A 16984-nucleotide genomic window follows, 5' to 3' on the forward strand; every position below is an offset into this window, starting at 1 on the left:
ATTACCTATTTTGTAATTTTCAAATTATTTGTAATATGATCTTGAGGCAGACACTACCTGTGAGACTGTCATTGTGTGTGTGTGTGTGTGTGTGTGTGTGTGTGTGTGTGTGTGTGTGTGTGTGTATGGGGAGGGGGACTGGGAAGTGCACTTGTGCACTTTCTTCAATTTTAGGTTATTGCAGTGACTTCTGTTTTCATACGAAAGCATTAAAAAACAATTAATGATGAGCAAAACGTTCTAGAAGCATAACAACGTATGAAAGAAAAGGTGGCTGATAGCAGAACGAGATAGGTAATTTAGAAACAATGTAGGCAGAGAAGAGATAAAAATTTTTAGTATCAATGTTAAAATAAAATATGGATCAAACAAGTGGTAGGATCATTTAAATAGAACGGGAAGCAACAGAATAACAATAATAGGTTGATACTATAAGCCACTTGATCGAAGGAGTATTGGAAGACCTTGAAAGAAATTGGAATCGTTGGAGCCATAGCGGGCGAGTCGGGCTAAAATTCGATGAAAGGGAAGAAGAAGATGAAGGAAAAGAAGAAGAAGAATGATTATGGAGGATGTTTTCTGAAATGATGACATGGATATGAAAAAAATAGTACGGAGTAGTAAGGCATGGGCAGCTTCAAACCAGTCATAAGATAGGTGACTGAACGAGTGGGGGGGGGGGGGGGGGGACAAGCATCTGAGTACTGCTTTTAAGTATATGAAGGTAGTAACTGTTCTACGGGAATCGACACCTTAGTGTGAGCGAGTAATGAGTGGATGGACAAATATCTATTAGGTACATTATGTATGTAGATTGTGGACAGTTGGAAACGTGAGTCTCACGGGAAGCATGCAAGGGATAAGTGCCTGCAGTCGCGCTATTCACCTGTGTCCTCGGTGGCTCAGATGCATACAGCGTCTGTCATGTAAGCATGAGATCCCGGGTTCGAGTCCCGATGGGGCACACGTTTTCAGCTGTCCCCATCGAGGTATATCAACAACACCTGTCGGCAGCTGACGGTTTCAATTAATCATCATTTATTCTAGAGAAGCTGCTCGGTCATCAATGGTATCTGTTCTTTCGAGAACAGTTACGATCTTCATATATATATATATATATATATATATATATATATATATATATATATATATATAGTTAAAGGCTACCCAGCCATTGACCTTCGTCTGTGCGAATGTACACAGGTTGCCCGAACTCTTACGGGAATTGAAACCTTAGTGTGGGCGAGTAATGAATGTATGGGCAAATATCTATTAGGAACATTACGTATGTAGGATGTGGACAGTTGGGAATGTGGGTCTCACGGGAAGCGTGCAAGGGATAAGTCCCTGCAGTCACGCTATTCATATGTGTCTTCGGTGGCTCAGGTGGATAGAGCGTCTGCCATATAAACACGAGGCCCCGCGTTCGAGTCCCGTTCGGGACACACATATTCAGCTGTCCCCATCGAGGTTTATCAACAACACCTGTCGCAGCTGAGGGTTTCAATTAATTATCATTTACTGCTTTTCGGGGGGGGGGGGGCTTATGGGCGCTCAACATCGAGGTCATCAGCGAACTGCTTTTAAGTGCTGCGTGTGCAACTCTTGTCCACAGGCCTGTGTTCCTTCTCTTTCTAGCTAGCGGCTGTTTTCATACAGTGTGGAAATAGAATGAAATTAAAACTAAATGCAACATGGTGTGCAAATTCTTCGCCACACTCACCATTCTCTCGAGAACTACGATGTCGAAGATCTGCTCAATGTCCTCTTCATCCTCCGGAGCCTTGGGCCTAGGGACCTCCCCGCTGCGACGTCGCGTCTGCGCTGTTGTGGTGCTGGTGGTGGCGACGCTGGTGGTGGTGGTGCCGGTGGCCGTCTTGGCCTTGACTTGTCGCAGTGCGACGCCGAACTTGCCACCCGGCTGCTGAGGCGTCGGCTCCTTCCGGTCCTTAGGCGTCGACGTCTTCCTGACCGGCTCAGCAGGTTCCCGTGGCGCGGAGGTCCTGCGAGTTGGCGAGGACTTGGTGGCTGGAGTCTGTTCCTTCCGTTCGGGCGAGCGTTCTGCCCTGTCCGGCGAGTAACGGTTCCTGTCTGGGGACTCCCTGCTCCTCGGGTAGTCCTCTCCCCGTCTGGTTGGGGAAGTCCTGGGGCCTCTTTCGGGCGACGCTCTGAAGTCTGTCGGCGAAGAGCGTGGTGCCGAGGGCGACGATCGCGCCCTGTCGGGCGAGCGCCGTTTCGGGTGGTCTCTGTCGTCAGGAGCTGTTCTCCTCGTAGGCGACACCCTCGTCGGGCTGACCTCGCCTGGAGACTCGCGGCGCGGTACTGATTCCTTCCTAGTGGGCGACACCCTCTCCTCAGTGTAGACGTCGCGCGATGTCTTCTTTGTGTATGTAGCACTTGAGAAATCATCGTGCCTCTCTCTCACGATCGTCGTATCTCTTCTCGTCGGTGATGTGTCCTTTGGAGAGTCTTCTGGACGTTTTGGTCTGGTAAAATCTCTCTTCGCCGTCGGTGACGTTCCGTCACTTTCTGGGTAAGCCCCACTCGACGGTTTTCTTCCAGGTGTTTGCTCGTGTGGACGATCTCTAGTAGGAGAAGAATACTTTCTCGTCGGAGACTTATCGCGCTCGTCTGGCCTCCGGTCCCTGGGCGACTTATCTTTCGTGTAGGTGTCTGTCGAAAATTTCCTCTGTGGTGACGTCTCGCGGTCGGGTGATTCTCCCCGAGGTGATTTCTTCTTGGTGAACGTATCGGTTGAAATTCCGCGAGGCTGTTCCCTCTGTGGGCTTCTTCTCGACGGCTCCTCGTCTTTCGGTGCTGTTTTCTTTGGGAAAGTAGCGGTGGAAATGTGCTCCGGCTCATCCTTGCCGGAAGGACGCCTGCCGCGCGTGGGCGACGGTACTCCATCCTCTGGGGAGCTTTCACGTGGTGTCTTCTTCCTCGGATACGTTCCTGTACTGAATGTCTCTGGCTGTGGTCTTCTTGGGGAACTATCTTTTCTAGATGGAGCAACGTGTCTTTCGTCTGGCGACGAGGTCCGCTGTGGTGTTTTGCTTTTTGTGTAAGTATCTGTCGAGAATTTTCGAGGCTTTTCGTCAGTGGGTACAGGCTGTTTCTTTTCTGGCGATGTCTCTTTGTCAGATGGATGTAATGGTTGTTTCTGTTTTGGTGTTAAGTCTACCTTTGTGGTGGTGACATACGAATCGGTAGGCCGTTTAACTGTTGGTTCATCTCTAGGTTGCTCTTCCATTGGCCTCGAAATTTTTCGTGCTGGTGATGTATCATATGGAGACTCTGAAATGTATGTTGGAGTATCTTTAGATGGTCTTCTGTAAGCAACTGGGTATTCAGAATCCTCATCACTAGGGTACTCATCTTGTGGAACTTCTGGTCTTTTTCCGTCGAATCTCTTCGGTTGTTCCTTGTCAGGCGAGGTTCTAGAAGGCTTACGTGGAGGCGTATAGTCGTCCTCAACGTCGGAAGGCTGCTTTTGTGGAGGCCATGTGGTCTTCTTGGATTCTTTTGGTTGTTCCCTCCTATAGTCGTCATCTGGACGCTTGGTTTGAGGACCATCGCCTTTTGGTCGGTGTGGAGATGGTTGATAGCTATCATCTACATCAGATGGTTGTCTCTGTGGAGGCCACGTAGCTCTCTTTGGCTCTTTTGGTTGCACTGGTTGAGGTTTATCGCTTGGTCGGTCCATGTCAGATGGCTCTTTTTGAGGAGGCCAGGTACTTCTTTTCGGCTCCTTGGGCTGCACCAAACGACTATCATCTGTTGGTCGCTTGCTGTCAGGCGATCTCTTGTCAGGCAGATGTGCTGAAGGATGATCGTCATCTATTTCGTCTGGTTCCTTCTGAGAGGGCCAGGTACCACTTTTACGGTCATTTGGACGCGTCTGGGTAACAGGAGAAGAGAGCCTGTCTGGTTTTTGTGAAGGACGAATGTCATCGTCATCATTATCACTTTCTACCCTTTGAGGAGGCCAGGTAGCTCTTTTGGGTTCCTTAGGACGATGGAGATGGCTCTCTGGCTCATCTGGCTTTTCAGCATCAGGTCGTGACTTGTCTGGTTGTTTTGATGGTGGATAACCATCTAAATCAGAGGGCTCCTTCCTGCTAGGCCATGTTCCTTTCTTGGGTTCTTTGTCTTGTGCTGGATGGTCAAGATCTTTGGGTTGGCCACCTGTTGGCAAAGTTCTTCCAGGCTTTTGCGATTCAGGATAATCTTCTTCATTATCAGAAGGAGGCCTCTGAGGGGGCCATGTTGCCCGCTTTGGTTCTGTTGGACGGCCAGGCGATTTTGATGTTCCACTTTGATCTGTTGTCGGAGTCACTCGTGGACTACCTCGTCTAGCTTCAAAGACTGATGGCCTGCTTAGAATATCGATCTGCCTTGGAGAAGTAGGCGATTTCTGTGTACTTGCTATAGTTTCAAATAAAGCTTTTGCTTTACTCACTGAACTTGGACTGTCATCAATTTTTGGTTCATCGTCTGTTGGTTCTTGAGGCTTGGGCTGGTAAGGTGAAGTGGCTGTTTTCTGGCTTTCTATGAACTGAGTCACTCTGTCAGCGACACTGACGTTTGTGGTTTCATCTGTTTCCACTTCCCTCACATCAGTCACCATTTCAGAGCGATAAGGTATCTTTGCTGGTTGTCTAGGCTGTCCTGGAACCTCTGGGGCACGTTTATCTTCATCATCGGTAATTTCTTCATCCAAAGGCTCAGGCTGCAAAATGGGTTTCTGAAATACTGTCTTTGATGGTCTCCTTGCAGTTTCATCATCATCTTCTGGCTCGCTGATTTTGTCAGCAAAACGAGGCCTGCCCCCATCTTCATCATCAGTGACGGGCAAAGGTCGCTTTATATACTCTGGAGAAGATTCACGGGAAGATTTGGGGTGGTGAACCTCCAGAGTGGTAAGTGTGTCACCTCTGAATTTGTCTTGTGTGGATGATATAAGACGATCTTCTCGAGTTGTTGTCTCGTCTATTTTCGATATGTAATGCAGTTCGTTGTGTCTCACGTCATCGAGTTCATTTATATCGCTTTCATCCTCTGTGTACATGAGAATACTGTGTTTCTCGTCATCTGTGATGAACTCAGGGGCTTCAGGTTCTTCATCTGTAGTCGTTTCATCTGTAGGTTTGACACCATTCACCATTTTCTTTGGTTTTGTCGCGCCTTTCTTGGCAGGTACCGTCTTTTTAGGCACAGTTGCATTTCTGAGATTCATGACCGTAGTCATAGATGGACGATCTGTTTTAGGCTTCCGCCTGTTATTCTCATCCTGAGGAACAGGTCTTTTGCCAATCTGTTTGACCATGGTCGTAGTCACCTTTGCTGTCTTCGAGCCAGTCACTCTGGTGGTAGCAGATGCCACCGTTACTCGCTGCTTGACAGAAGTCAATCGGGTTGAATGGCTGTTATCTGTAATACGGGAAACAGTGATTTCCTTTTTGGTAGTTGGTCTGTGTGGTTTGATATCACCGGGAGAACTGGATCTGACAATAATATTTTTCTCGTAATTTGTTCGTGTAGGCCGCGTGTCGTCACCATCTCTGGGCATACGCTTTGCTGGTCTTTCAGGTCTAGTAGATGATTGGATTGTTGGTTTGTGAGCATCTGGTCGCCTCTGGGCGCTACTAGGCGACATCCCGTCTGGTCTTCCAGTTGGCCTTCGCGAGTCCGCTGGCTTCACAGCAGATGGTTTTGTTCGTTTAGGTGCCAGATGTGTATCTGCGGGTTTCTTTGTTGTTGGCTGCTTCTCAGCAGGGCGACCTTGTTTAGGCTTCTTCAAACCTGGCTCCTCTTCTTGGATTTTGCTTATGTCGTTAGGTTTACGTCCTTTAGGTCTCCTTGTAGGTTCAGAGAAGTCAGAGTCAGAGTCATCAACAAGGAATTCATCAGGTGGATTTTCTTCCGGAAAATCATCGGGAAATTCGTCGCTGTAGTAATCTCCGTGCCGATCTGTCTTATCGTACGTTCTCTGTCTATCGAAAGACTTATTTGAAGAGATAGTAATAGATACTGAAGCAGTTTTCGGCGCTGTTTTGTCTTGGTCGCGAGGTCTTCTCGGAGCATCTTCATTAAGGTCATCATCATTGTCAGAATATGGTTCGTCTGTAACGTGAGGAACATGTATCTCGGTCCTTTTCCTCGTTGTGGTTGTGTGAGTAGCTTCACGATCGATGAAGTCAGATGAAGTCACATGCAAATCACCAGTATCATTTGGCGTATCTGTTGCTGTTTTCACTGTCTCAGGACTCGAAACAGTCGACGACCTGTCGGTTGATTTATCGTCTTCGTCATCCGGTTTTCTCTGCTTTGGCCTCTTAACATCCTTATCATTTTCATATTCCCTAAGGTGTGTAATGAAATTAGCTGTTGCTGCGTATCTCGTCTGTTCTGGTTTTTCTGTTTTCCTAGGTTGGTCTTTATCATGACGCGGTTGTGGCTTCTTGCCTGGTTTTGTAGAGATTGGCTCTTTTGTTGGAATTTCGTTAGGCTTCAGTGGCTTCTTGTCGTCTGGGTACTTTGGTCCAGATGGAGACTTCGCTATTCTGTCATATCCATTGACGATTGGTTTTTTTGGTTGTCGCTCAGGACTAGTTTGAGGACCGAACTTGGGTGATGGTTTTGGAGCAACTCTTTCTGTTGGTTTTTCTGTTGGTCTGACTTTAGTGGCTGGTCGCCTGGTGGCAGGCGAGCTATCTTTTGGCGTCTTCCTTTCTGGACTGTATTGTGACGGCCTGTCGTCCCGAGGATGTACAGGCGCCATTTTCGGCTGGTGTCTCTCAGGACTGGATGAGGGGGAGTACGTGGTAGGAGACGTCTTCGGACGCCTCTTTGTGGCAGTGGGAGACTCAGGTCTTTCGGGTCGTCTACGTGCAGGACTCGTCGCTGGTGAAGTTCCACTTTGAGTTTCCGGTCTCCTGGAAGATGGTAGAGATGCCTTTGGCTGCCTGACAGTTGTAGCTGGCCTGTGGCTGATGTCTGGAGCCTGTGGGAATCGGCTTCCCGGTTTCTCCGGTTTTCTCGCTGGCTCAGACGTAGGTCTCACGGTAGAAGGAACCTGTTTGTCCAGCGGTCTACGAGGAACTCTCCTGTCAGTAGAAGGCGAATCACTGCGTGGTGCAGAGCTCGTCCTCGGTATTGAAGAGGGCCTGCCAGCTCCTGGTGTTGGCCTCTTTATCTGTGAACCCCTAGTTACATCATCTGAGGGTTTCTTTTGCAGAGGTGTTTCAGGTGCTTTTCTGGGTTTTGTCTGTCGTTCAGGACTGCTTCCAGGCGAACGATCTGAACCTGACTTTGTCTGCTGCCTCTGAGGGCTTCTGCGTTCTGGGCTGCTCTCTGAACTTGGACTTCTATCAGGTGACTCTCCTCCTTGTGTTCTTCTTCCAGGTTTTTTGGTTGGTGAGGTGGGGCGTCCTTTTATATACGAGTCACGTTCTGGACTGCTTCGTTCTGGACTGCTTCTGGGGCTACGGCCATCACTAGGAGACTGTTCCCTGTCTGTAGGTTTCAGTTTTTCCCTCGTGTCATCAGTGGTAAGCGCCGAAGGGCTGTCTTTAACAGGGCTCAGTGACCTCGGCGAGTCGCTCGGATGTAATTGTCGAGGTCGTTCTGTTTCTTTTTTCTGTGCGTCAGGTGATCTGTCCTTAGGTTTCTGACCATCAGGCCACCTGGTAATTTCATCCTTCGGGACCTTCTCTTCCAAGGGAGTTGTGGCTGGCGACTTTCCTGTTTTAGGCTGTCCATGTACTGGTTTACTGACTGGCAGCATAGATGGTCGCTCTTCAGATGGTCTTCCCTTCGAAGGCGACACAGATCGGTCATTTACATCTGTGCTGTCAATGGGAGATGGGGTAGGTTTTGGTATGCCAGATTTTCGCTCATCAGTTGGTCTTGATGATATAGGCTTACTAGGTTTGATAGGTTCTCTCCTGGAACTCGGCGTCTCTTTCGGTTCATTTTCTGGAGCCTCATTATATGGGACTGGTTCATGGTCGTCTGTACCAGGAATAGTGCCTGGTTTTGTCAGTTTGCCGTCAGGTGTTGTCCTGAAGCGTTTTATTGGTGAAAATCCACGTCTCTCAGGACTCGAATCTGGCGATTCAGATTTGTCTCCAGGCCTTGTTGGAGATCTTCGACCAGTATCCTTCTTCGGTCGTAGCTCCTTAGACACAGATCCTTCTGAGCTGTACTCTGGTGATTTTTCTCTAGGTGTTCCTTTATCATGTGAAGGTGATTCCTTGTCAGGAGATCCTCTCACTGGAATTTTCGTTCCTTTTGTGTCATCAGGTTTCACTTTCTCATCGTCAGGCTTTCGTTTTGTAGGCGATACTCCTTCTCCAGAGGGGGCATCAGGCCTCTTTCCCGGTGATATTTCGTCAGCTGTTGGTTTCTTACGGTCTGGTGATGTCCTGCTAGACGGACTGACATCTGTTGACAGTGGAGATTTTGTTTCCCCTGGAATTCTTCTCATGGGCTCCTTCCTTTCAGGAGAAGAATCTTCATTTGTAGGTCTCTTTTTTAGTGATGGTGACAGTTGGCGCCCTGCTTCAGCTTCAATTAAGTTTACTGTGTCACCATATTTCTTTTTATCGTCTGAAATGTCTCGAGTTGTCTGGTCTCTCGTAGGATGTTTGTCATCTGGTTTTGATAACTGAAGACGCTCCTGATCGAGGAAATCGGTAATTACATTAATGTCACCACGCCTTGTTTTTGTAGTGCGTTCTGGAGAAGGTTCCTCGCGTGGACGAGTTCCAGGACGATCGTCGCCTGCATCTGGAACTGCTTTCTTGCCAGACTGTGGTCTTCGACGGTCATCAGGACTCTCTTCATCGTCTTTAGGTTTTGTAACACTTGGCTTTCTCGCCTCAGGCTTTCGCTTATCATCTTTGTGTGGTTCATCTTTTGTAGACCCCGGAATCGACTTTCTTCTACTTTCAGGTTTTTCATCGTCGTCAAGTGGAGCTTTGCGATCTGAGATCTTCTGTGTGTCGTCGTCAGTTTGCGGCTCATCATCTGTGGATGTTGGGAGGGGTTTTCTCTTGGATTCTGGTCTGTCGTCAATGCGTGGTTCACTGTCACTGGCGTCTGGAATTTCAGTGGTCTTTGTTTCATCGTCTGTAACCTCTGAATCGGTCCCTGAGCGTGAGCTGCCTCGAGAACGCGGCCTGCTCTGCCGTTCCTTGTGGGGAACCTCACCATCTCTGGTTGGACTGGTGTGTGGCGATGCACCAGGAGTTGACGAACGTTTCTTGGTAACTGCACGCGACAGTCCGGACGAGAGCCTGCGTTTATCCTTGGTTACTGCATTCTTCACAGTAGTATCCCTTGTGATCGTTGTGGTAGTGGTAGTATCAGACGTTTTCCTCGATGGAGAATATGTTACATCACGCGGTCGGTCTCCAGAACTGACCCTTCTGTCCGGCTTCTGTGTAGGCTTTTCAGGTGAGGTCGTTGAGGTCTTTCTCTTTTCTGGGCTGTCTCTGGTGGGTGAAGTAAATGATCGTCTGCGTGTAGTTTTCTCTGTGGTTGTTCTGTTCAGTGGTGCCATGTAACTTGGTGTCTTGTCTGGAGATGTTCTCGATGGAGTAGACTTTTCGGGACTCGTTCTGTCTGATGGAACCTTCCCATCAGGAGTCATGTGTCCTGGTGTTCTGTCTGGTATAGTTCTGGCGGGAGAATGTTTCTCTGGACTGGTTCTGTCGGAAATTTTCCTGCCGATAGGGGCCATGTAACCTGGCGTCTTGTCCGACGGCCGTCTGGTTGGTGCAGTCCTATCTGGACTCGTCCTGGGTGCTGAGCCATTCAGTAACCTCTCTGGGCTCTGGCGGGGTGCTGACGGTCTCGCTCCCGTCTTGTCGGGGCTGGTTCCCGAAGGTGAGAACCTGTCTGTAAGCCTGTCAGTGCTAGTTCTCGTGGGGGAACGTCTACCGGTCATCTTCTCAGGGCTCGTCCTTGTCGGTGTCGTCCTTCTTGTAGTCTTCTCAGGGCTTTCCCGTGTGGGAGACGGGCGTCTAATGGTCTTATCCGCACTGGTTTTAACGTGGTGCGCTAAGCTGTGGTCGAGACTCGTTCTATTGCGGTACGTCGTGTGCTTCGTGAAGCGCGCGGGGCTAGACCTATCGAGCGAAGTCTTGGACGACCTTGTAGAAGACGCCGGAGTCGCACGTTCTGGTGAGGCCCTGAGAGATCTCGCAAAGGCATCGTGTGTGGGGCTCACATCGACGCTGATTCTCTTGTTGGTGTACGACTGTTGATATGTGGTCGTGTAGTCTGTGGGTTCTTTCGTCGTGGGTGTGTCCTGCGACGATGGTTTCCTCTGTTCCGGTCTCGTCGTTTCTGGCGACGGAGCCGGCCGGTCCACGCTAGGCGTCTCTTTCGTTGCTGAGGGTCTGTCGGTAATGACATCGCTCGGCTTGCGCGGTTTATCTCCTCGTGCAGACGGCTTCTCTGGAGCTGGTTTCATCTCTTCGGTGTCCTCGACGATTATGGATGTTATTTCCTTCACAATATGTTTGTTACCCGTATCTTCCACGACTGTAGTTGAAATGAGTTTCTCTGAAACAGTAGACATACGGTCAGTTTCATCCACAACATCAGTTCTGGACCGGACGGACGAAACTCGTTCCTGGTCTATGAAAGAATCACTGCGCACGTCGTCGACATTGTCTCGCCTGGAGGTCACTGTCGTCAGTTTCTCTTTGTTGATGAAAGATTCGTTTCGATTGTCGTCTGCAGTGCGCGATTTCGTAGTTGTCGTGGAGACTTGGTCTCTGTTCACGGCAGTGTCCATCTGCTGCGTACTGGTCGTGTCAATCTCGTTCACGTTCCGTCCCGAACGGAAGACGAACTCGCTGGAGTTGGTGTCGTCCCTGCTGGTGGCGATCCTCCTGTTATCTTGCTGCGTGCCAGAAGTCGAAGAGACGACGGTCCAGCTGCCGCCGTCGCGCATTTCGGTTACGCTGTAGGGACTCGCAGGGGTCGATTCGCCAGTGTGCTGCGTCGACAGGAAGGAGTCGAGATCGTGCAGCTCGCTCATGATTCGTTGTTCGACCACTTTGCTCGTGGAAGTCGTAGACGAGGCCACCCTTTCTTCAGCCGTAGTGGAGCGCGAACTCGAGACAGTGGTGCCGCCCGTGAGGCTGACATCGACCGCGGAAGACCCTGCCGGAATGCGCTGGATGACGTCGCGGCCCGCGGTCACAGTGATCAGGGCGGCGTTGTCCGCCGGGAGAGTAATGCTGACGTCTCCCCCGGCAAGGTCGTCGCTGTGGAAGCGCTGACTGAACTTCTTGCTGCTGGTGCTGGAGCTGCTGCCCTGCTGGACCACCGTCGACGAGGAGGACGTGGAGCTCTCCAGGACGTCGCCGGAGGTCGAGAAGCTGGAGTCGCCGACAGAGATCACCTCGCCGCCGGACACGAACTCCGTGGTGGAGGAGGAGCGCATCTCCTGCTGCTTGGAGCTCGAGCTGGAGGACTGGAAGCTCTGCTGGTACTGCTCCTGCTGGCGGTGGCTGCTGCTCATCTGGGAGGAGCTGGACACGGACGAGGAGGAGGTGGCGAACTTGCTGCTGGAGCGAGCGCCGCCCGCGGTGCTGGAGGAGGAGACCAGCACGGTGCCTCCGGGCAGCGCGCCGAGGTCGCCGTCCAAGCTGACTGAGTCGAAAGCGCCGGTGGTGCCATCGCGCAGGATCAGCCGGGAGCCGGACTCGATGGCGCCTCCTTCACCCCGAGGGATGTGCGTCGTGTTGTCGGAGGCGCTCACCTGTGGCACAAACAATGATTCCTTTAAAGGATGCCATTCTTTGTTTAACGTGACGTACCAGAGATCCAAACATCTAATTTAGGGCTTTGCCTCTTTTGAAAAGAATTGTTAAGTAAATCTGATCACATACTCCACACCAGTAATAGCAATATTAACGGAACTATTGTTCCTAGGGTAACTGACGTCAAGACACTTCCTTGGACTGCTACCAGCGTTGTGCCATTAAACTTTCGCACGTAAGCAAGGCCCCTATGCAGTTTTTATGGTTTCTCCTGCAGATGTGTGGTATACAGAATGTCTTAAAATCTTTGCATAAAACAGTTAAAGTTTAAAAAGTTTACTAGCGGGATTTTAAAATATAACAAACTAATTTTATCTCCCATTCATTCAAATACATGCAAGAAAACTTTAACTGGCTCGAAGTGTACAGACCGCTAATACTGAACTTCTGACTCAAGTAATTGAGGGTGCTGGCGGAAATGTTCAGTGAAGAAGGCAGCCTGCTGCTCACAAAATTTCCATTAAAGGACATGATATTAAGTAAAGAGATGAGCAGTTCGAGAAGATCATTGGCTCAGTGATGTAGGAGAAGAAAGAGTTCTGTAAACTATAAACATAAACATAAGACATAATTGGTGGTGCAGTATGACTTTAGCGCAACAGTGGATAGTAGTGAAACTTGGACAATAGGGAATGGGCCAAGGAAACGTGAGGCCATTCAGTTGAGATTCTGCATAACGACGTTAATAGTACCAAAATGTAGATATCAAGAGATTGCCTAAGATATAAAACAGTAAGAATGCCGACAGTGAGTGTACGATACGAGGGCTGTTCGGATGGTAAGGAACGACTGGTCGGGGAATGGAAACTACAGTAAAAATCCAAACTGTTTTTTTTCCACGGTTAGCCAAACTTTCCAGCTACTTATCTGCATAGTCACCGCTCACACTTACAAGGGAACCTCCCCATCGCACCCCCCTCAGATTTAGTTATAAGTTGGCACAGTGGATAGGCCTTGAAAAACTGAACACAGATCAATCGAGAAAACAGGAAGAAGTTGTGTGAAACTATGAAAAAAATTAGTAAAATATACAAACTCAGTAGTCCTTTGGAAGATAGGCAACATAATGGATCATGTGAGCTTGGGAGCCCCGTGGTCCCGTGGTTAGAGTGAGTAGCTGCGGAACGAGAGGTCCTTGGTTCAAATCTTCCCTCGACTGAAAATTTTACTTTCTTTATTTTCGCAAAGTTATGATCTGTCCGTTCGTTCATTGACGTCTCTGTTCACTCTAATAAGTTTAGTGTCTGTGTTTTGCGACCGCACCGCAAAACCGTGCGATTAGTAGACGAAAAGACGTGCCTCTCCAATGGGAACCGAAAACATTTGATCGCAAGGTAATAGGTCAACCGATTCCTCCACAGGAAAACACATCTGATATATTCTATACGACACTGGTGACGGCATGTGCGTCACATGACAGGAATATGTTGTCGAACCATCTAACTTGTACACTTAGCGAATGGGTAACAAGATTCTTCTACCTTGCCCGATTTAGGTTTTCTTGTGGATGTGATAATCACTCCCAAAAAAGTGACGAAAACATAAGAGTTTGTCACATAAACTGAAAATAAAAAATTAAACTTTTCACTCGAGGGAAGACTTGAACCTAGGAACTCTCGTTCCGTAGCTGCTCTCGCTAACCACGGGACCAAGGCGCTCCTTTACTCCCATTCTCCTTTATGTTACTTATCTTCGCATAGACTACTCAGTTTGTATAGTTTACTAATTTTTTTCACAGTTCCACACAACTTCTTCCTGTTTTCTCGATTGATCTGTGTTCAGTTTTTCAAGGCCTATCCACTGTGCCAACTCATAACTAAATCTGAGGGGGGTGCGATGGGGAGGTTCCCTTGTTAGACATCTGTCGTAGCGTTGTACCAACTTTTGAACACCCTCGTCGTAGAAAATGGCCTCCTGTGTTTTCCGACAGTTTTCTACACTGTACTGCAGCTCGTTCTCCGTACCAAAATGTTGTCTACATATCCAGCTAGGGGTGATATTTCACGGCATGCAGATCAACTGTTCTCAGAGACAAAATGTTTGCTGTGCTTCCCAGCGACGCCAGACGTCTTTTGATTGTGTTTGTCAACCCAGGGACGACGACGTTTCAGTTTGTGTTGTCTACTAACCAGGAGTGTTCCATCTGCATACTACCTACTCCAGTAAATTGGTAGAGTAATTTTCAATTATAAAACCTTAAGAATGAGCGTCTGTAAGTGAGGAAGAACATTAGAAGCAAATGAAGAACTTGAATTTCGCTGTGACTATCCTCTTTCATACAGAGCGTATGACCGGTTTATAGACAAAGCACACGGCATATGCTAGCCATAAAGTATGCCTTGCCGCCTCTCAGGTGCATAAACTACGCAAAAGGACGCTTAGCATCTCTAGGAAGCATCAGCGATGTTTCGAACATAAGTTGTTCCCCATGATGTGATTATCACCCCTAGGAGAGAGTACTGGTCAAATCTAAAAAAGCGTTATAAACATGAGTGCGAAAACAAATACTTTGTTGACATCATGGGACATTCTATCCTATGACAGCCATCTGTTGACTCTCAGAAATTGCTGATTGTGGCTACTATTCATTCTTACACATCCTTCAGGCTTCCCCAAACAATCATGAAACCGTGCGAACACACCTGGCTGCCATCAGAGTTGGTCACATGCATGGGTCACATGGCCCGTTACTTGTATACGTAGTCGACGGGTATGGAGTACTGTCTCTCTGTCTTTGGCCTAACCCTACGCAGCAGTGTAGTGACATCTCGTGGTGAGCCCCTGGACGACCTGTCTCCACGAAGCTGTTTTGGGCACGGTGACTTGCCCGCTGCAAGCCCATCCTGGTCACGCTCTTAATATCGTCTACCCACCATAATGGTGCGCGCCCTCTAGGTCTTCGACCGTCGACTTTCCTTCTATCATTGTTCTTTCCACTGCCTCATGCCTTCTGGCAACGTGACCAAAATATTTCAGCTGATTTTGGTTGTCAAGTGTCGACAGCGTTGTTCTGATGCCGATCTACCTCAAGATCGATTCATTAATTCTGTGTGCTCTCTATGGTACTCGAAGTAATCTTCTATAGCACAGCATCTCCAGAGCATCAATCTTGCGACGATCCGCCGTCTCTTTCATCCAAGTTTCTGCTGCACAGGTCGCGATAGGGAAGATCAGAATTGGGACGAGGGTGAGCTTTGTCTTGGCAGAGATGGAGGTGTCTTTCCAGATGCGACCGAGTTTTGTTGTAGAATTTCTCGCAATCGAAATGAGCCCAAGGATCTCAGGCTCGCTATCAAAATATTCGAATTGTTTGACGACCTCGAGCTAGCAATATTTGTAACGTCAGGTCTGTTATCATTAGTGAGCCATTAGTGATCTACAATCATCACTTGGGTCTTTGTATTGTTGATTTCAAGACCATATTCTCTGCATCGTTCGACCAGCCTTCGCATGATGGTTTCCAGTTGATTCTCTGTTGCAATTATGTATGTCATCTATGTACCTCAGATTGTTGATTTTTTTGCCACCTTCAGCGACAGTCTTCAAGAACATCCCTCATAATATGCTCACTATATGCATTGAACACTAGTGGAAAGAGCATGCAACGTTGTCTCACGCCAGCATTAGCAGGAAAGATGTCTAAGAAGATGTTACTGAATCATATTTTCGCTGTGTTCGAAAAGTTGGTGTACACATCTCGATGAGGATAGTCCATAAGTGTGACCATTTCACCTTGTCGAAAACGTTCTTGTAATCCACGAAACACATAAACATTTCAGTATTATACTCCTCTGCCTTCTCTATAAGCTGCCGGATGTTTAGAATATGTTCACGGTCTCCGTTACCTGGAATAAACACAGTTTCTCCATCTGATATTTATGAAAGTAAGAAAAGCTACATCTTCTCATTCAATATACTAAGCCTGATTGTACTGGTGTGGAATTCAGTGTTGCCTTTAAGTGTACTCATTGGCAGAAATTTAAACGATTTCTCCAAATGAAAGAAAATATTATGTTTGCAGTAAATGGGCGACAACTCTTGAATAGATTCTCTTTTCGAACATTTTGCGGAAAAATGATGCAAGGAGTGACACTGCCTAATAGTTACTGACATGTGTAAAGTCCCTTTCTTACAGGAAGACCTAAAATGTGGTATTTTAATCGTCTTGGGGAAATATCTCAACTTAATCATGTATTTAGACATGTGACGAATAACAGAGAGCCACGATGTTTACTGTGTTATCACCAGGTCCATAGGACCGTTTACATTTGTGGTTAGTCTGTGTTGAAATTGGTTCTCTTCTCATCCTCAGTCGAATTCGCATTGTTATCGATTTTGAAGAAACATTGCATACCCAATTTTATACTTTAGAAATATCAAAATTCTTAGGTGGGAGTCTTGATGAAAGGTTAAGCTGAAAGTACAACATGGTATACCTGCCAAAACTTTTAGGTTCAGGTACTTTTGCCATCAGAGTAAGTGACAACTCCGGGGGAACAGAAATTAAGAAGTTTTAATCTGCCAGGAAGTGTCAGGAAACCTATAGTTCTCAAATGCGACGCAATTTGTACGTCGTATCGTCAGTGTGTGGGTACTATTGTTACAGAAAGAGGGCAGTTGTGCATCGGATAAACGGTACCAGACTCCCAGGAGGGCATCTATGTAGTGACTTTCTGTGTTAGTCCGCTGTAGAAAAGTTATCATGTAGCATACAAATTTCAATCGTGACGCGATTTCTGTGTTGCATCGTCAATGGAAGGGTGTAAGAGTTACAGTAAATGTGCAATGGTCCATCGGATACAAGCTACAGGACTACCACGCGATGTTAGATGGGGTGCCCTTAGGCGCGTTACTCTTTTGGAGATAATTGGCAGGAAACCAAAAGAAGTTAATGATTTTCATATATTAATTCACTGATATCCTACAGATTAATATTGTGGGGTAGCTCCTGCATTAGATACAAAGAATTCTTTACAGTTAAGAAAGTAATTACTATTGTGTGTGCCATTCAAAAATTGGTGTCTGTTTAAGCACTTGGGAATATTAATGACAACCTCCCATCATATGTATTCACTGATGATATTTGTTGTCAACAGCTCACAGAAGTTTGAGAATAATAGTAGTATTCACAAATACTGAAAGGG

At 47.6% G+C, this 16984-nt stretch overlaps 1 protein-coding gene across 3 annotated transcripts in view; it reads right to left on the bottom strand.

Moving 5' to 3' along the window:
- The window catches only part of LOC126464817 (microtubule-associated protein futsch-like), a 481068-nt gene that overhangs the window by 289141 nt on the left and 174943 nt on the right, over positions 1 to 16984 (bottom strand). For all 3 annotated transcript variants that reach the window (XM_050096261.1, XM_050096260.1, XM_050096262.1), the window contains exon 4: positions 1724 to 11779. In XM_050096261.1, coding sequence (XP_049952218.1) covers positions 1724 to 11779 — 10056 coding nt within the window. The remainder of the gene's footprint in view (positions 1 to 1723; positions 11780 to 16984) is intronic.

This window comes from Schistocerca serialis, chromosome 1 (assembly GCF_023864345.2).
Source record: "Schistocerca serialis cubense isolate TAMUIC-IGC-003099 chromosome 1, iqSchSeri2.2, whole genome shotgun sequence".
Classification (NCBI taxonomy): Eukaryota; Metazoa; Arthropoda; class Insecta; order Orthoptera; family Acrididae; genus Schistocerca; species Schistocerca serialis.